General features: G+C 39.4%; 1 protein-coding gene across 5 annotated transcripts in view; it reads right to left on the reverse strand.

The window, feature by feature from the left end:
• Positions 1–3,783: 3,783 nt before the first annotated feature.
• The window catches only part of LOC119651397 (tribbles homolog 2-like), a 213,888-nt gene continuing 195,945 nt past the window's right edge, over positions 3,784–21,726 (reverse strand). For all 5 annotated transcript variants that reach the window (XM_038054984.1, XM_038054978.1, XM_038054979.1 and 2 more), the window contains 2 exons: positions 12,654–12,845; positions 3,784–4,220 (listed from right to left, as the gene is read on the reverse strand). In XM_038054984.1, the coding sequence (XP_037910912.1) occupies positions 3,968–4,220; positions 12,654–12,845 (445 nt within the window). In that variant the 3' untranslated portion in view covers positions 3,784–3,967. The remainder of the gene's footprint in view (positions 4,221–12,653; positions 12,846–21,726) is intronic.

The following is a 21,726-nucleotide window of genomic DNA, read 5'->3' on the forward strand; positions in this document are numbered from 1 at the left end:
CTCCGAACAATTTTTGACCCCCTACATGAGGATGGACGATTCCGTAGCCTACATGACGACGAAATCTATGAGCGATACCATGACCGCCTGGTTGTGGATAAAATCCGGCTCAATAGGTTACTGTGAGCGGGTACCTTAATCCGTATAAATGAGGATGATCTAGCCCGGAAAGTCTATAAGGGCAATATCTATGGTTAAAAAAAAGAAGACGAGGCAGACCCTGCCTGAGATGAAACGATGACGTAGGCGAGGCCGCCAGACAGCTTTTAGGGATATCGAATTGGTGGACCTCGGCGCAAAACCGGGATGTCTGGAGTACCTTATTAAGGCAGGCATAGATCGGATAACGATTGTTGCGCCATTGATGACGACGATGACTAACATTTTTTGAGCAAATATCGCAACGGGGAGTATATTAAGACCTAGCTATCATGTGCGCGGACCCCCATGATTTTTCGCACTCTTTCCCTTTGGAATCAATTTCAAAACTAATAACTAGCCGGAAAAGTAATAATTGAGACCTGTCATTTGGTACCCCACGTGGCACGTAAAAAAATTTACACCCCTCATGTTGAAAGCAAAACAATAAAAAGCTTTTTGAGCCATGCTTTATCGTAAAATTTCTAAGATTGAGAAGCCCGAACATTATTTGAGGGAGAGATTTCACGGTATACTTGGCATGAAAGACAATCAGAGAAGATAAAAGTAATTATCGGCCTTGTCCAGCAGTGCCAACTATAGTAGTATTGTAAATTGCTTAAGCAAAGATGAGTTACGTATATGGCGTAGTCTAAGTGTTCCCCCAATAGAGAAGCCAGAAAAGCCTGTAGAACATGTTTTCAACGAAGGAAGGAAGAGGGCCATTAAAATATTTCTTTTGAAAACCTTCTGTATGGCCCAGACATCCTCAATTTTTAGAAAATCCTCCAATTTTCAACTGGTTAAATTCAAATTTAAACTTTAGCTTTATAATAACCGTTGGCGCAACAATCCATTTGGATCAGGGGCTTCAAGTGTGTTAGAGCACTTCATTCAAGACCATAACGGTACACTGTAGGAGGCAATGTGTACGCTCGCCCGAGATTATTACTCCGATTTGACTCAGGTACTCATTCACAGCTGAGTCGACTGGTTTCCGATATCAAACCGCGATGCAAATTCCACTGCCACCAGTGAGATTTGAACCACGACCTTCCGTACGACAACCTTGTGCTCTAACCACTCAGCTATCCGGATACTGTAGATTTATAGAAACATTTTGTAGTGAAGTAAGTAGGATTTTCTCAATGGGTGTAACAATTTTATGATTAGACTTTCAGGTCATGCAAAAAAAGAGCGCCATTAAATCAACTATTGCGCCGCCATTTTATTTCAATATGTAAAAATATTTTTTCTTACAATCTAAGCCTTCGATAAATCGACAAGTCGGGAAATTGGAAGCTTGACGCTTCAGATATTAAAGGTTTTATGTTTCCCTATATGAGGAGCATAACGCAGTTCTTCATTGGCTGAGAGCATTGACTCAAGATATTTAAATCGCTTAGCTCTATTAGCGGTAGTGACTGCCCAGAACTGAGTGATTTAAATATCTCGGGTCAATGCTATCAGCCAATGGAGAACTGCGTAATAAAATTGCGTCACGCATTAATGCAACCTGGATGAAGTGGTGTTCCACAACTGGTATTCTTTGTGATCAACGAACGTCTCAAATCTAAAATTTACCCCAATGTCGTCCGTCCTGCCGCCCTCTATGGTTCTAAGTGTTGGCCGACTATAAAAGACAATAAACAGCATCTTACGGTAATGGAGACAAATATGTTGCGTTGGACTAGTGTCGTGACATGTTTTCATCACATCTGAAATGAGGATATCTGCGATCGATATGGGGTTGAACCGATCATGGAAAAATTGCGAGAGAGGCATCTTCGATGGTATGGTTACGTAATTCGTGCTAAAAACAATTCATTTCGACCCCGCTTTTGGACGGTACAAAGGATAAAGAAAAGAAGAAGCGATGATGATGAGTCCCTGACAGTTCCGTGTCCCATAATTAAAAATTCTATTGGCCTCTATTTTTTAGAAAGCGATTTAAATAAATCAAATGATGGAAAACACTGTAATGATAATAGTCAACCTTATACGCTTCACGCTCGGCATTTAATATTATTAGCAAGTGTGAATAACTTAATCCACATCAGATAGAAAAAAAGGGCTGGGGAGAACTAGATTCTTCATGAATGGAATTTTAATATTTCACTCGAATGTCAATTATTCTCGGTAATTATGACGTTAGCATCTTATTTGCATGGCTTTGGAAGCAGTAAATTCGCGTGAAATTGCTAAGTTTGAACTGCTATAACTTTGGCGCTAATGGTCAGATGAAATTTGACACGTGTATAGGAAATATTGTCCTCTATGCTGGTGGCAAATTTGGAAATCCTAGGATGATTTTAAGGTTTTTTTTAATCAATTGCACAAAGTTGGTAGTATACTATTAGTAAGTTTACTTGAGCAGATATCGGAATGGGTCATATTTTCACACCTAGATTTCATCTAAACGCACCACCCTGATTTCTTTCGGATTTTGGGGTGGGTAGTTTCCGAAAATGAGTCCTGTCTCACTTTAAATGCGTACATTTTGACTCCTTACTCGCGCACTTTGCAATTCACGTCAAAACTAATATCAGATTACTAATTGAGACCTTTCATTCGATACCCCACATGACTATATTCGATGAAAAAAATTTTACATCCCCCCTTTACATGTACGGGGAGTCCCCTTTAAACGGCACGCAAATTTATGTACTGTATGCGTGGGATTTCATAGTTCTCATATGTCCCCCGAATTTCGTTCGGATCGGTTTAGCCGTTTTGGAGAAAAATGGGTGTGGCAGACAAACAGACAGACAGTGAATCGATTTTAATAAAGTTTTGTTTTACACAAAACCTAAAAAACAAAACTAACAAAGAATAATTCGGTTTCTAACGTTTTGATGGAAACAAAACAAAACGAGTTGTTCTTATATAAATCGTAGAAAATGATCCTTGATTTCATGCATACATGGTAGTCATCATCATCATCAACGGCGCAACAACCGGTATCCGGTCTAGGCCTGCCTTGATAAGGAGCTCCAGACATCCCAGTTTTGCGCCGAGATCCACCAATTCGATATCCCTAAAAGCTCTCTGGCGTCCTGACCTACGCCATCCATACATGGTATAATAGTATTGTCCCTTAATCACACAGTTACTTGGATGTAACCGAACCTAAAGGAAGACTTGATTAAACGAGATAGAAATGTCTAACTGAACTGAATCGACGATTTGAAATTGCAATGCAATGTTGAGCGTGCAATGTAAAACTAGACGCATAACGTGGCAACCAAGAAACTATCAGCTACTTTCAGTGCTTCCGAGAAAAGCAAACCAATAAAGAATCCAGTTGCGAAAGGATAGAAGGGGGCATCCTAGAAATTTGCAACAAGAGAACATTCCAATTTGTGACTCCATTGAAAACGGATCATATCGCGTGACTGATCATCACTTTATCAAAAAGACGAATGACTGCCGTTTCGAAACCTCGCGGCCTTAGACAATTAATAAACCAATTGAAGAGAAATTAGCATTGACAATCTTAGAAGAGCCAAATCTGAATAAAACGTAATTGAAGTTAAAAGCGGAAACATAGGAAAACTTAACAGAAGAAAACTAACTTAAATGCGACCGTTTAATTTTAAAAAGGATGATTCAATAGGGGCGCCATTTAAAAGAAAAAAGATTAAATTTCTATTGACGTTTGACAATTTATTAATTCAGATAAGATGATTATTCTTTAATATAACAGTTCTTTTTATATCAGATATCGTTTCCTTGTAATCTATAGATACAATTCTTAATTTGTGTTTATTATTTTGCATATTTCTATATGCAGTTACAATTGTATGGGTTTTTTATCAATAATTAAATTTTAAGCATTGAACTCTGGAACGCACTGATCCGTTGGCGATAAATTGGCTTTACTGCTCGCTTCAGAGTTCATATCACAGGTCATCCATGGATGATGTAAAATGTCATCGGCTGTCAGTCTTTTTTGCGGATCCTGAATTAATAGTGAACGTATCATACAACGTGCTTCGGGCGATAGACTTTCCGGTATAGAGAATTCACCACGTGAAATTTTCGCAAAGAGCCTGGTGTGTTGTTGATCATTGAATGGATATCTGAAATAGTAAAAGAAACAAAAGTTGTTAATACGGAAGAATCCTCATTAAACTTGTAGAAATTCAACAAAAAACCTAAATGTCAGTTAAACCTAACAAACAAAAGAGCCGCGGGACGGTGACCAAAAACACCCAAGAAATATGTGCCTTTGCCAGCCAGACCATAAGTCAGTTCCCTAATAAGATCCATCTTAGTCAAATCCCTATAAATCGTAATACTAAATTATGAGCAATTGTCGAGCCATCTGTTGCACTTTACAACTGCACATGCACCCAAACTCTCACAGAGATCATATTATGAACAAATCGACTGAACCACAAAAAGGAAACGCCTCGTACATTCATACTCAAAGTTCTTCAAAGGTCATCAATTATACTGCCAAAGTGGATCATCAACCTTAAAAACCAAAAAATCCAATTATACGCGTCTTTTACTCGCCACTGCTGTTGTTGACCTGGTCCTCTACAATCAGAGTGCAACCTGAGAAACGTCTCAACCTTCCACTCCTTAGGGACCAAGGCAAGAAGCCCAATAACAAAATGCCATTTTCTTCTCATTTTAAGATAACATTTATACCATATGTTATTTTATCGTTCGCAGGATACAGGAAAAGGTTCAGATCGTTGAATTTAATTGCAGGAGTAAATCGATGGAAACAGGACCGCAGAAATCGATGGCTATAAAATGTAAGATTGGAAGCTGATGCTGCCGTTTAACTGGAGAAAAGATAAGCGGCAGATGGAAGATGGACGAAGAAAATCCGTTGAAATTTAAAAGTTTTTGAATAGCGATAGGAAAAGTAACTAATTTATGAATTTTTAATCCTTTATTTCTTCTATTAAGAAATGCTAACGGAATAACCCAAAAAAAAAACAAAGGACCCACATACACGCTTTCTGCGTCGGATTTTGAAGCAACGAAAAGTGAAGTACATTCAAAATTTGAAATACAATCAGATTTGACCTGAACTTCAATGTTTTATAGGAAAAGCATCCTTTTGAAATGCATCCACTGTCTAGCTGCGCCCCAGACCCCCCATGCAATTTTCTCGTAAATGGTGTAAAATTTTACCGCAGATAATAATGAGAGTACGGGAAACAGCCCACATAATACAAACATAATTTTATATTGTCTTTAGAAGCGGCTCCACAAATATGTAAAGGATCCTAAAATGTGAAATCTAGACCTCAAGGTACAGTATCTGTCTGATGATAGTTTCCGAGCACCTCATGATTTGGAAAATAAATTTTAAATGCAGAAGAATGGACCTTTCCCATTGCCAAATCATCCAACTGACTAAATCAATGGGGCCGGATTCAGCAGCTAATCCTTGCTCATTCACAATATGCAGACTGATATGAGAATTTTATGGTGGATTTGAAGTTTAGTAGTCAAAATTATATACTGTTTCAGAAGAAAATGAACATAATATCGTAATAGAGTGTTGTTGGTATTTAGCAAAGAATAGTAATGTTCCTAGAGGAATGATGAATGAGAATACAATAATTCAACATTCAAACGCAGCAAAAAAACCCCAAAGGATGAAAGAACATAACAGATGCTCCTCGAATTGAAAACGAAATGCCCAGATGGACAACAAAACTACCATTTTTGAATAGGTGAGTTATGACACTTGTTTAAGAGAAGTGATCAAAATTCAGACAGTCAGTGAACAAGTCGCGATAGCACGGGACGGACGGCAGGCTTAGAAAATGGAGCAGAAGCATTGAAAAATAGCAACAAAAAAGACTTGTACTACCCAGTTCTGGGTGAGAAAAACCCTATTTCCAAACCCTCAGGAAAAAATAAGGCCTCCGTTTAATCCTCTAATCTGTCTATATACCCGTTTTTCTGTCTGGGCCGATTAAAGAGATTTGCAAATCTGCAGACATCTCTTAAGTTTGCAGGTCCTTTTTTGACGAGGGCGTTTGCGAAGCATCTCCATCGCAAGTCTGAATAAACCTCTTTCTTACACTGGCTACATATACACACCAATTTCCTGCAAGAGATAGTTCAAGAAACAGCGCCCCCTTGAAGTCCTACTAGGATTTCCATGTCTACCTTGAAAAAACAATAAAATTGATATCCTGTCGGACTCAACTTCTTTCACATAGATGTTCGCCAATCGGCCTCCTTAACTTTGTGTGAATGCCTGTTACTTCACCAACAGAGGAATTTTTACAATGTTTGGCATGACGGCAAAAAGTCTCCCTGGATTCAGCCTCTTCATTACGAACGCGGCTCGACTACGCTAGTATCCAAATCAGGAAAGTTTCATTCAGTCCATCGAATTTAAGCTTTATCAACGACTCCATAACAACTGGCTTGATATGGTGTTCCATTTAGCGCTGTTATCTGCTTTTGACTGCCAGCACAGCTTCCAATGGTGCGGCCCGGGCAATCTTTCTGCAGAAATTATTCTGCGTTAGATAACCCTGCCACTAAACAAATAGCGAAAAAAGCAGAACTAGATACAGGAAAAATGTTCGCAAAATGATCTGCAAATGCCAGGAGAGAAAGAATGTAGTGATACAGAAATCAATAATTAATAATTAACTCCAATGGAAGAAGAGAGTTGTTATGCTCCTCACTTCTATTTGTATTGTACGATGCACCATAAAGTATTCAGTTTATGTAGGTTTCTAAACAATTATTTAAGAAAGTATTAAACGGTTGCAAAGAAGTCATTTTTCAACATACTCCCCATTCACTTTGATGGAGGTGGTGCAGTGAAGGATCAATCCCATGATGCTCTTTCAAAAAAGTTCTCCGATGGCTCCTTCAGTCACTTTCTCATCCTCCTCCTAGCTTGTTTTCAATCGATAAACAGATGGCAATCTGAAGGCACCAAATCAGGGGGATGGTTCAAAACATTCCACCCAACCCAACCCAAATCATATGAGGTCTGAAACCTCTCACAATATCTTACCACGCTGATGGTTTCCTCCCCAGGTAAATATCCAGCCAAAATTATCCCTTTATGATCCTAAAATATGAGCGGTGCTTTTTTGCTGGAATTATGATTTTACATTGTTTTGGAGAGGGTGACCAGATAGGCTGTCACTGTTAAGACTGTCTTTTGGTTTCAGACATTCAGGTGTGTAGTAGGCAAACCCCATAAACAGTTTTAACTTCATTAAAAATCTGAACTGGTGTTTTCCCCTCACAACGAGAGATTGGATTGATATTTTTCGCAAGAGATAACATTTTTCAACATAAAGGTCAACCTACACAGTGCAGTGCAGTGATGCCTTCATGTCAAAACCCATTTCCTACAGCCGTGAGAAGTGTACAGTGTACTCGCTTTCTGGAAGTGCCTCGTAATAAAAAATTAGAAGGCGTTTTCACCGTTACATCGTTTCGACTTCAGAGGTGGAAAGCAATTTGCAACAACTTCAATCCTTTTGGATTTTTCATCCATACAGGATGAATTCTAAGAAATGGCTATTATTATTATTATTCGCAGAACTAGTAGACTTTTCCTCTCGATCGGGGCAAACAGTAAGTGTTATCTCAAGGAAAGGCAACAACGCAGCCTCCCCGAACCAATGTTCCATGTCAGAACATTCACAAATGATGATAATCCAGCGATGCATGGTGTCAAGGAACCATAGTAGTTCCAAAAGCGACCTAGGAAGCCTAATGTATAATAGAAACCTCATAGCGAACTCTAAACCATGGGCAACCATCATTATTAGAGCTAAAAGAGAAATCGCGTACTTACACAAAGATTCTGCGAAAAGATATATAGCACCACCACCTCGAAAAGAAAATCGAATGGTCTGCAGATAGAGCGGAAAAAGTAAGAATAAATCAATGCTCAATAATGATTAAAAACAAGGACTTCGATAAGATCACCACGCAAGAGGCGTTGAAATCACAAATGATATTACAATTGGTCTGTGAGCCGAATATGATGGGAGAAAATGCAGTAACTCTTCCAATTGAAGAGACAAAAAATGCTGACGGTATTCAGAATTGACGTCGATTGGGTTAACTTGTGACTGCGGAAACAAATATCTCTGAAGGTATATTTTAAGTGCTCGCAAATTGGACAAGTTGAGAAACCGTAATAGGTAACACAACTAATTGTGCACTGCAAAGATAGCCCCAAAATCCTGATGTGTCAAAAAATATAGGCCATTGGGCGCTATCCATGTCACAAGTAGTCATATATGTCTGGGCTTCAAGAAAGGGATTAATGCAAGGCGTAAATGAAGACCATATAGCTGGCCTAATCAAACACTGCCCAGACAAGCCAGGACATGCTTTCCCAGAATATTTTCAAAATTAAAATTGACATTACAGTACAGAGTTTTAGTTTCTAGTTCGAATAGAAGCGTTAAATCAGTTACATCGACCTATAGAAACTGAACTAACGAAAGCACGATTAAACGCATAGAGGACGAATAGAAGCAGCGTAAGGTAGATAGCATTCAAATGTAAACCTTCCTATACAGTACGAAGTCCCACCTTGATGATGACGAACTGAATAATTATAGGTAGCCGCCTTAAGGGTAGATCAAAGCAAGCATGAAAACAACATAAAAGATCGGATGTTACTGGAAGCATTTCCATACCTAAATGCGGTCTTAGGAAATACAGCAAGGATCGGGCTTCAAAATAAATTCAACAATTTTTAGTGGCACATTTTCCAATGGCAACCAATGACAGGTTGGGAAGACTATACTTATAGTGATTACCAAGCAACGAAACATATAAGGAAAGCATGATGTATCGTTCTAAAGTTTTGGAAAGCATATGACGCTTAGAAAAAGCTAAAAAGCCTATCTAAGAGGCACGTAGGGAAATCAACGAAAACTTGCCCAAATTTGAGAAGTAACAACTCTGGCCCGCGGAGTGACGTGGTAACTGATCAGGCGTAAACGCTCACCGTCGATAACAAACTTCATGTTGCAACAAAATATAATCAAGGCTAATTCTCATATAAGCCACTTGACGATGTTTAATATGGTAGTAACAATTGCGGAAGCCATCATTGAGGCAGGTGACCTTGCCTGATGATAATTTTCGAAGTGAAGAATGATTTTGGTTTTGTAGGATAAAGCAAAAAGGTCGAGGACTTAACTAAATATATTGTGCTTATCGTCGCGCTATAATTTGGGAAATCCTAAAAATGCCCTATACTACTTTCTGTGCGACAAGGATTCATCCTTGGTCCCCTCCTGGGAAAAATAATGTCTTAGGACTTACCGACGCTACAACTCAAGAAATTGTCGCTTTTGACTTTCCGCACAATTTCATTCACGGTGCCTAAAACTAAGGTAGTTTTCACCACAAGACAAAAATCAAAATCTGCATAAGGATCACAAAATTAGCAATCAAACTATCTATTCGGAATCAAGTCCTATACTTAATCAAGAATAGATGCAGTTTCCACTGGAAGATAAAATAGAGCTGACTTCGAAGTAGATATGAAAACGAATCAAAAAAGCTAGAAAGACGATCCAGAATGAGGTAAAAGGAGCTTTAAATAAAATAAAATGCACCAATATGATCTTGCCGCCAACCTAATACCGTATAGTAATCGCGTGAAGTAAGCGTAGGAGTAGGTGGTTTTACCCTGAGATATGCTGGTGTTCTTTGTTGCCAACGTACCAAGGGAGAGCATCCGCGCTCAATCGGCGTTGCACCGACCGTGGTAAAATGCGAGAGAGGCGTCTTCGATGGAATCGACTTGCCGAGATTGGTCTGAACATCGAAGTCGGCGGAAAATGACCAAAATACTGCCCGAAACAACGATGACTTGATACACTAGGTGGTGATTTGAGAGCCTCGCAATTCCATTCACATCAGATCAGGCAAGTGCAACCGATGGAGACGAGTCGACCCTGCTTTTGAATGAGACAAAGTTATAAAGAAAAGGTGTATGAACCTACCCAATTCACATTTATTATGTCTAGACAATGATAAGTTCATAGGATGAGATATAGATTCTTAATTAATTCATATGATTTTTACGAAGCGGAAACGCTCAAATAGAACGTGTCAGAAACAGTTAAGTTCCAACGTATGATTCAACCAAAAATAGAATAGTCGCTACATCTAAATGCATGCATGACCCGCACTATATCCGAGAACAGTTCAATTACACACTTATGATTGGCAACTAATCATCGCACTCTGCACTTGCGAGGTAAATTGCGAAATATAAGCCACATTAACGGTCACATCCCTAGAGGGGAAATTGCAGAATCAGAGATGGATATCTTCTACGAGGCAGAAGAACGAACCCTCGAAGTCCGCCCCAGGTGTGATACCAAAATCATAATTGCAGATTTTAACAGCCAAATAGAGAGCCTGTATTCAGGCAATACGTTGGCTCCCACAGCTTACATACGTGTAGGGGGTCAAGTAGCATAGCGCTCCGGACTCGAATTACCAAACCAAAATCTACTATAAAAATCAGGTGAAAATGAACACTGAAGTATCAACGACACAGCCTTCCGTAACACCTATAAGAGGAAAATGAATGCCGCAATAACCACCCAAAGAGCTTCATCATTGATACGACCACAAACATACTTGACCCCAACCACAAAAAAGTCGGAACAGCTGGTTCGAAGATCAACGTAAGATAGCAATGGAACCGAAGAATGCTGCATGTTAGACTCTCAAAAAAGTGCGCAAACGCAGACTTACCGCAAACTTCGTCAAAGCCATACATAAAAAGGGAGATACCATGTAGTGGAGCAATTACAGAGGGATCACGTTGCTAATTACCTTCTATGAGATATTCTCCGCTACGCTGCTAAGTCCAAAACATTATCGGACCATACCAAAGCGACTTCACTCCAGGCAATCCCCAAGACATAAGATTTTCAATGGACGGCAAGTTGGATGGTTGGAATGTGGCCGTCAGTTTTAAACCTTGCTCTAGAAAACGTGATCCATGATGCTGGGGTAAATGCGAGATGCACCACGGGAAGTCTATAAGGACAATCTCTATGGTAAAAAAAGAAGATGTTGGAGACCCTACCTCAAAGGAAGCGAAGACGTACGCCAGGACGCCAGACAACTTTTATGGATATCGAATTGGTGGACCTTGGCGCAAAACGGGGATGTCTGGAGTTCCTTATTAAGGCAGGCCTAAAAGAGGATGAACTATTCATCGACAGCAGTGTACATGGAGGCAACACATACTGTTACATAACCATCAAATGATGTTTCTCCTAGACTGAGACCACTGCCTCCTTCAATATCAACACCTAGAAGCGAGTACTATCCGCTTCTTTCCAGCTGAAACCTGGCTGATGCTACTTCAAATTACAGCAGCGGATCGGTATTGTTAATCTAGAGGTGATGGAAGATGCGGAACTACTACTTTCATTTCAAGGACTTCATTTTGAAAGTTTCAGTAGAAGTGTTTCCAAAACGTCCTTCATTATTCCAACTGTAAGTACATACCCTTAAATTGACCAAAAAAACATGCACAATTTCCAAAAACTAGTTCACATAAATAACGTAACCAAAAGTGTTAATCTCTAATTCTCATCGAAGTTTTTATGGCAAGTAGATCACGAAATTGTGACCTACTAACCCATAAATTTGGATACCTTCAACTTTGTCCAATTCAAACTATTATGGCATATTCGCCTTCCTTTTCACTAGGCTTTGCATCATCTCGAAAATACAGTAGAAGTGAACCAGAAAACAAACAAAAGCAAAAATATGATCTGATTTAGATTTTTGAATTTTAGTTGATATGAATTTTATAAAATACTTAGATACGAAAAACACGAGAGCGAGCTATCCCCAAGGTCCTTTTTTGCATATTTTCAGCTTTCTGTAGGGTAACTCATATGATTCGCCTTCTAGGCTAATGCGGTGCGGATTGAAGAATTGTACACCTCCTGCTGTCCTTAAAAATAATGGTGCCGTTGCATTTTCTTTCATACTCTTAACTGCAATGTTCACTCGAGTAAGTAATAGGATTTACCAATTGAGATCTAATCCAATTACAAACTTCACAGGAGAAGATAAACCGATGCGGATCTCATGTCTTCTAAATGGAAATCTTTCTTACATAGTTACGATCACTTGCAGCGTATATAATTCCCACTAAACAACACACTATTGTCCACGCTTTTCATGAAAAATTAACCAAAACTGCGGGTATCAGCAAATCATTGCCCTGTCAGTGCTAATTGCCTAACCTTCTCTCCCTTTCAACAGATCTCATTCAGAAAGTTCAATAAAAATACATTCCTGATCAATACACCTTCTCAGCAGGATTAGAAAGGCACCGACCGTTTCCTATTCCACAAAATATTCATTGATGCAAAACTCAAAGCAAAAAATACAATTCCATCCCCTAGGAGGGAATATATAACAAAGCTGAAGTCCCGTGCAATAAAATCAACTAAAATACATTCAATCGAGGAAAATAAAAAGGACAAATAACAACTTACCTTCCGACCAGCATTGTGTAGAGGATCACACCTAATGACCACATATCCGCTGCTTTTCCATAGTACGTTTCACTCGGCTTCAATATTTCCGGTGCCACGTAAACAGGACAGCCCCGTTTCTCTCGCAATAAATCGTCGGAAGGATCTTTCAGAACGACAGCATCCATCAGTAATTCAAGTTTCAAGATTTTACTGAAAAGATGGAAAAAAATGGGAAATGGGACAATTAGTACTGAATGTGATTTTAATTATATATTTTTTCTTATTTTAGTGTTGGGCATTTTGGGAAATTGTTGATATATGATCTTTTGAGCGGATAGGAAGTGAGTACAAAATTAGGGCGTGACTGGTGGGAACAGTGAATTATGATCATTTGGGAAATATGGTCAGATCGCGTGATAGTTTCAGATCTTGAATTTAATAATGCCGTGAAAGGTTGTGCTCGTGTTTATATGTTTGAAATTCGAAATATTCAAAACTGCTGACTATGCAGGCTGCAGAAACAAGTGTAAGTACAAGACAGCGTATGACAGGACGCCTGATTTTGATATTTGGACAAAATTAAAGAAAGTAAGAAAATCAGGAAAAGACTAAAGAGAAAGAGCTATTTGGAATATTGCTAAACGAAAACTTTGTACAAATTATGGCAAAAGGACCTTGAGGAGATCATCCGTAGGAAGGATAAAGAATTGGAATTGTTGAACCAGAAAATTATTGAAGGTAGTGAGATTGAGAAATGTTATGTCGTGCCGATAGGCAAAACGAAATTCAAGTGAAAGCCGCGAGAAGAATAATACACACCCTTGAAAGAGCCTGCGCAAAATCCACAAATGATTTAAGGGTACCAATTTGTCTAAGTTATTTGCCTTGACCTCCAATTTAGAGTAACTTCGCCCCCTTTTCCAAAATGGGGATGTTTTCGAAACGATCTCAGAAAAATATTGCAAATAAATCTAAAAGGAAGAAGGCAAATATTTTTGGAAATGGAAAATGAAAATTTAATAACTTTAAGAACTACTCATTCTTTGCTTTGTTCATACTATTAAAGGAAAGTATGGAAAAGGATGTCTTCAACATCATACAATATTATTGTCATTCTTGACTGTAATTTACTAAATGTCAAACTAGTGAGAAAGCATAAGGTCTCCACAATTAAGTCTAGAGTCATTGCGGGTATCTTCGTCCAGTTTTTGCCAGTTGTTCTCAGCTTTCCTTTTTTACTTTCTACTACCTCTAAAATTCTGTAGGCAACTTTCCAAAGTTTTATGATATCGGAGCGAGAACTTCAAGAATGTGATAGTTCGATGCTGGCAGGAAATGCAGCATTCCAATAACATTCAATTCCAGCTCAAACCATTATAGAGCCTCCTCCAATCTGAGGGTGGCTCAAAATTGTTTCATTCTTTCATAAATCGTGAAAATTAGAACCGTAACCATCAAGTCCCTCTGATTTAAGCTTTCATCAATGAAAACATATTTTCCACTAAGTGTGCTTCTTCGCGAGGACGAATGCTTCAATTTATGATCCCCTCTAAGCATTGATTTCTCTTTCCTTGTTTTCAGTTTTCAAGCTTTCTTATTATCCGACGAGGGGTATCCATACTAACCACGATTTACTAAACTGTAAAGGAGCAATTCGACGATTCCCGTATTATGGCCCGCCGATCTATCTGTTTCAATGAATGCCTAAAGAATACCTAAAAGAGGATTTTCCGTTAACTTCCAGAGTCTGTCAACAAATTCCTTACCACTTTTCTGCTGGTGCTCTGAGGCGTCGATGAGGTAGATGAGGCAACAACCCTGCCGACCGAATTAGCATCAAACAACACATGGTGGCACCAAGAAACGCTCTATTCACATTGACTGACGTGATACAGAAGGAGAATGTTCCAAGACTAGGACGACCAGACCCGAGTCTGCCAAAGGGCTCATGTGAAGTGACTTTCACCACGGAGCCTTACCAGTGGTTATCTAGTACTATGGGAACCGGAATAGCCTCTGAATTCATACCTCAGGGGAATTCTTCGGGCATGTGTTGCACCCCGGTTATTAGCGGTTCGCCTCCTAGTGGAAGTTTCATGGTGGTTGTTCGGGCCCCAAGTGTGAAGTTGAATTTAAACTTAGGTGCCGTATTCTTTAGTTCGGTAGAGATTTAGGTAAGTCTTGCATGCAGTTAGTATAGACGAATGAAGACGTGGTTGCTTGTCACCGTGGTGATTGTGATCACAAAATCAATCTATCTTAAGAAGGCGTTGCGGTTAGGTCTAAACGACGGGTACTCACGTTAAACCACCAAGGTGTAAAAACTTTCTTGCTCATCCACGATTTTTGAAATGGTCCGTCCTGATTCCAGAAATTTAATACAGAGGAATCCCGATGATTTATATGGTTCAAGGGACTGGCAATTTGGTATGAAATATTGGAATTACCAATTTTCAAAAAAACATCTCCTAGTAAATTTCTTTTGAATTTGGTACAATACTCGTCCTGAAATGTAACTTAATTTATAACATAAATCACAGTACCACCTAATTTGGTTCCTTGTCTCTTTTGTGAAAATTTACAGCAACTAAGACTTTAGATGATAGTATCACACTAAAATGAATAGTCTTCTTCTTTTTCAATCTTTGTTCGACCCCCTTTCTATCGCGAATGTCCTCATTTCAGCTGTGATCATGGCGTGTTATGCCACTGGCGAAACGAAACATTTCCGGCTCTATAACCGCGAAGCGTCGATGATTGCCTTTTATAGTTGGCCAGCGTCGTTCACGAACAACGCTAATTGTGGAACACCACTTCATCCAGGTTGCATTAATGCGTGACGCAATTTCATAACGCAGTTCTTTTAAGTGGCACATTACACCGTAACGAGCGTGGTCCCCTCCCCCTTTCCAAACTTCTTGGATCCAGCGATCCCATCATTTATTTCGAAAGTCGTAGAAATGACGGACTGCCTATATCGACTGACTATTGTATTATAAAATTGTCCCTTAGGCCGCTTTCATTGCTAGAGTCCCTTTGCTACTCGTTTTACAAATTCGGCAGTTCATTCTGATGTTCATAGTTTTTAGATAACTGGTGATGATTGTATTTACTCGCCGATCATACACACCTGGATGAAGAGTTGTGCTCTATTTTTGATCCAAGAAAAATGCCTGGCAACAAGACGCAACTCGCCCAAAATCGTAGAAATAATCCCATTCTCGAAAAGTTTTCTAATTAATAATAATCGTTAAAATAATAACGATACTTCTAATGCACAAACAATACTTGACACATCAAGGGATAGTTTGATTATAAGCTTACAACTCTGAAGGACTAACAGATCCTGAAATAAAAATAAAACCTAGATTTAGGTATATGTTTAAGAATGTAAGGTAGTCGTGAGTCCTGAGCATTCACTTGGTGGCGAATCGGTACAATTGGAAAGAAACTTTCTTTTTCTGTTTATGACCCACGGACACCACGTTCCGGGCTGGAGCCGAAGTTTTTACAAAAATATGTTAGATGACGGCCAGAACGAAGACATCTCATCAGACGCTGCCTCACCTCTACCCCAGAAAAATGGAGCATTCCACTCCCAGAATATTATTTTTGTCCTTTCATTAAAACAAATATTTTGTAATTCCAAAATCGAGCAACAAAAAGCTCAAAAAAAAAACTAAACTAAAAATCACATCGCAGAACTTTTTAGTTCGTCATTGACTTCTTGGTGGGATAGGTGCCTGTGCCACATCCGTCCTTTTGATGTATGGAAATTGGGTTTCGACATTGAGCAGCTCCTCGAGATGTTGGCCCCATCATTTTTTTAACTGCTCCATGTTTCCGCTAGAATTCCACGCTACTTGCTTGGAAAATAAGATTCTGTGCTGGAATGATGCTGTCATTCTTTTCGTCAATTTCTCAACGATTGCCTGCTGACACTCTTTGCCAAACCATTCGTTCCTTTCACTCCGACCGTGTCCGACGGGTTTCCGCCGTCTTGATTGTGCCTTTTACCTTATTTCAGTTCATATCAATATCATCGGGTTTCTGGTGTCGGTTTAGCGCCTGCGCGAATTTTTCTTCTAACGCTCCGACATATTTCGATGCTATTTCTTTCTTCTGAGAGTTTTCCAATGCCAAACCTAATACCTGGACTGAGTCTGGCATTGATTTCTTGCTCTGGTTTGAACGTTTTCCCCTTTGATGACGTCCATATCCTTTTGTAGACTCTGCGGTGAGGAAAACAAGTCGATGATATTTCCATATATCTCTGACAAGCGAATTCGTTGATCTTGCTTCTCGTTAATTATATCCTGAAAACTATGGTCACCAGCAGTTCCACGGTGGACCGACTATTTTCACATTGTCAGAGGCAATGAATCACATACCTATTCAAGACGACTATAAAATCTGTCCTTTATTACTTCCATTGGCAAATATACGTTGATTAATAAAACGTTAAAAAAAAAATTTCACTCGTGGCCCACCAATTCTCTCGTTGATTTAGTTTGAAATGCATGATGTTGGGGGAAAAATTCTTGTGAACGACAAAAGGGTATGCCACATTGTCACATTCCAGACTTTTTCCCGCGTTTGAGAGTCAATTACCTCACTGAGTAATATTTTTGTTTACTGGGCCGACGAAACATCTAAGTTGTAAGAACTTGTTCAATGAGTGACGAACGAGCGTAGTTCTGAACAAATCGTGCACATTCCAGATTCCAAACTCTTAGTCCTTTATTTCATTATCATAGTCTTCTTTGTATTTCCCCTCCGATCCTAGACTCAAATTCTGGTTCCAAGACAGTAGTATAGTGTGAATAGGTTGTCAGCCTATTTCACAGCCCCCAACCTGGAGGATCAAACAACAACACATATCTATTTAATAGATTGGATAGGTAACGAAAAATGACCTTTGTTTTACAACTTTTCAGGAGTTTATACTGATAGTCCAGAAAATGTAATATGTTGCTCCAGTTAGGTACTGATTGACGTAAGCGACCGTCTCTGACCAACAAGATTCCATAAAATGCGCCCCTAAAATTCAATTTACGCACAACCTAATACGGGAATGCATAAGAAAAATTAAAGTGGTGTGTGATAACATCCTTTTCGGAGTACTTTTATTACTCCTTCTCAATTCGTGAATTTTGAAACTTCGAAAACGATATCGACGCTCTTTGAAATCTTACTGCAAACCTACTACACCAGCAAGCCTAGCTATCAGTCGTGTGAATTATTGAGCAATATAAATTTCAATAAGTGTAATCGGTAGACCACTGCCTTGTTGGTTTTCCATGCGGCCACAAGGAAACGTACAACAAATGACTGAAACACAATAACCAACGTACATTATCGTACACAAATCGATCGTGCGAAAATCATTCCCAAAATAATTGCCATTCCCAACAATTATAGTTTACCGCCTGCTGATCTTTGTTGACCCCGTGGTTAACGCTGAGATCATATTACACATACGAGTGCTCAGACCGCTTCATAAATGCAACTTTGTATGTAATTATTGTTCAGCTGCTCCCGTTAAAACGGTGCACCAACCACTTCCAAGATAGTACCGAGACGAAAATTACATAATATCTTCTTAAATGTACCGAAATTCACCATGTAGTGATGCAATTTTATTCAAACCGTATTGCCATGCGACTGCGTTTGACTGGAATTCATTATGAAGATCAGAGGACTCAGACAGCACGATCATCAGCATCATCGCCAATCTTGGTAAGGCATTGACAAAGTAGTAGTGGCACGATCATTGATCAATTGGGGTTAAATATGATATATTCTATTACGAGAAGATAAATTTGTATGCATTATAACGTAATCGATATGGTCTATTGCGGAGCTGATATTGGGAGAGCAAACGTGATACAAAGCTCAACTTAAGGACCTCAGTAAAGTTTTCGAAATGTAAAATGGAAATGTATGTAAATCCGCATTTCTTAAACCACAGGATAAAGACAACCAAATACAAGGGAGCTTATCCCAAATCAAAACCAACATTTGAAGATATTTAGTCAAAAGCTTCTGAGAGGACTGAGATGCTATGCAGATTCAACTGACGCGTTCAAGACCTTAAATACCAACAGACCTTAAATCAAAGCTCATAATAATTCCATTATGCCAATGGAAGATATACGAGTATACATAATTTGAGTAATCTTCGTGCAACTCCTTTGGCATATGTGTAATGAGAACCCGTACGGCAACGATCGATCAAATGATTCATCAAAGTAACGTATGAATGAAGGAAAGCGAAACATTTTGTAATACACAAATTATTGAAATGATTGATCGTCCCAGCGCCTACAAAGTGCATTCAGAAATACTTAAAACAGTTTATGATTGTTACAACAAGTGCAATGGTAATGACTGTGTGGATTTTTCCCGATTATCGACGGTTGCACTTTTGCCACGATCAGCGTGAATTGCGCGACAAAGTGCAACCTTGGCGGATCTACTATTCAGCATTGATGGTCTTAGATCAGACCGGAGTGGTTCAATATGGCGCTATTGTACTGTCTGCAACAATTGGAGGATTAAATGATCGATTGTGCAAAAACGTAATATGGATCGTGTTTTACGCGATGTATCAATGCCGATCGTAGATGCTTATTATGAGATAGACTGACAGCAGGTAGTGAAGTCAGTAGTGTCTCACGTAGGGAAGCGGAGGCATAGTATCGTTGACGACTTGTTTCTTTAATACATGCCATGGGTGTGCGCATTCGACATGAATTTTATGGGATAGGTCAAATATTTAACAGAGTCATGATTGCAATGATTGGTAATAGTTGTCACGTTTTGCAGATCTTTATGATCGATTGATCAACTGCGACATTATTGATAGTCTTAGAGTAGGGTGGAGTGCTGGGAATTACAAACAGATTTTAACGTTGATTTCATTGCGATGTTTATCAAAGTGAGTTTCCGTTGCTAACGATTTCTAGATCAATTTATTATACTTGGTCACAAACTTAATGAAAAATTATTGATCGTACCCAGGGAGATAAAGAAAAACACAGAATATGGAAGCTCCATAATTGTTGCCCTTCTTCGTTATAGAAAGACCTGCCTTTAAAAGCGAAAAAATGAAAAAAGTTCTGATTTTCCGGAATTTTAAAGAGAGCGAAATAACGGAAAGTCTGCCCGCGCAAAATCAGGCAAGTATGTGGGTCCACAAAGATAAATGTCGTTTCGCGTTGTTGTGATAGAACGCAACTCCTTTACGATTGACCAGCTCCGGGTTATGAGAAATGTGTTCAAACTGTTTAAATGCTGACAATACTCCTTCGAATTAATCGGTTGATTCCTTGGCAGGACCTCAAAAAGCAACACCCAGCTCCTAACACAATAAAAGCATAATCATCTTTTCATGAAGTTCTGCCTTAACGTCATTTGAAGCGAATATCAGGATCAAGACTGTTGCACATTCTCGTACACAAACCCGTTTGAAAAAAGGAGCGTTTTCTTGACGATTCAGTGACATATCACAGATGTTAATACCCGCCGCCAAATAAACTCCTTTGCGTTCATGAGGAATCCAAATATCAAACCTTTTCAGGTGAAAATGAATTGTTTTTTGTTTAAATGAATAAAATATTGGGAAAATTCAGTTTGGCCTTCCATTTTCAACTCATTTTGAAATATTCAAAACTCAACCAAACAGCTCAACTTCTCAAAAGTGAGACCTAAATTGGTGAGGATCTGTATAGTGCAATGAGCGAAGATACGGAGAGAGAGAAGGTGATATTTGTATTGTTTTCAATTTCTGTGATAAATTAGTAAAATCTTAGAAATTTAAAATGTTTTTAAAGTATTTTTGCATAATTTGCCTTAAAGAAATTATTAATGTTTTCCTCGTCTGTACTGGTTTTCTCCAATTCATTGTGCACTTTTCAATGCTAGGTTGTAATAGGTGATGCAATTCTTCGAAAATTTCTCAAGACAAATGGAAATACGTACTAGAAAAACGTATCTTTGTTTGACTGTAGTTCCGGCAACCGGCACGATGGTATTTTCTAAGTATTCTCCTGTCCTGTTTATCTCATGTACCCAACATTCTCTATCTGACTGAACTGAGGTGATTCATCATCATCAACGGCGCAACAACCGGTATCCGGTCTAGGCCTGCCTTAATAAGGAACTCCAGACATCCCGGTTTTGCGCCGAGGTCCACCAATTCGATATCCCTAAAAGCTGTCTGGCGTCCTGGCCCACGCCATCGCTCCATCTTAGGCAGGGTCTGCCTCGTCTTCTTTTCCTACCATAGATATTGCCCTTATAGACTTTCCGGGTGGGATCATCTTCATCCATACGGATTAAGTGACCCGCCCACCGTAACCTATTGAGCCGGATTTTATCCACAACCGGACGGTCATGGTATCGCTCATAGATTTCGTCATTGTGTAGGCTACGGAATCGTCCATCCTCATGTAGGATTCTTCTCTCGAACGCGGCCAAGAGTTCGCAATTTTTCTTGCTAAGAACCCAAGTTTCCGAGGAATACATGAGGACTGGCAAGATCATAGTCTTGTACAGTAAGAGCTTTGACCCTATGGTGAGACGTTTCGAGCGGAACAGTCTTTGTAAGCTGAAGTAGGCTCTGTTGGCTGACAACAACCGTGCGCGGATTTCATCATCGTAGTTGTTATCGGTTGTGATTTTTGACCCTAGATAGGAGAAATTGTCAACGGTCTCAAAGTTGTATTCCCCTATCCTTATTCTTGTTCGTGTTTGTGTTTGACCAGTGCGGTTTGATGTTGTTGGTTGATTCGTCTTCGGTGCTGACGTTGCCACCATGTATTTTGTCTTGCCTTCATTGATGTGCAGCCCAAGATCTCGCGCCGCCTGCTCGATCTGGATGAAGGCAGTTTGAACGTCTCGGGTGGTTCTTCCCATGATGTCGATATCGTCAGCATAGGCCAGTAGTTGGGTGGACTTGAAGAGGATCGTACCTCTTGCATTCACCTCAGCATCACGGATCACCTTCTCGAGGGCCAGGTTAAAGAGGACGCATGATAGCGCATCCCCTTGTCGTAGACCGTTGTTGATGTCGAATGGTCTTGAGAGT

This window comes from Hermetia illucens, chromosome 3 (genome assembly GCF_905115235.1).
Source record: "Hermetia illucens chromosome 3, iHerIll2.2.curated.20191125, whole genome shotgun sequence".
In the NCBI taxonomy this organism is placed as follows: Eukaryota; Metazoa; Arthropoda; class Insecta; order Diptera; family Stratiomyidae; genus Hermetia; species Hermetia illucens.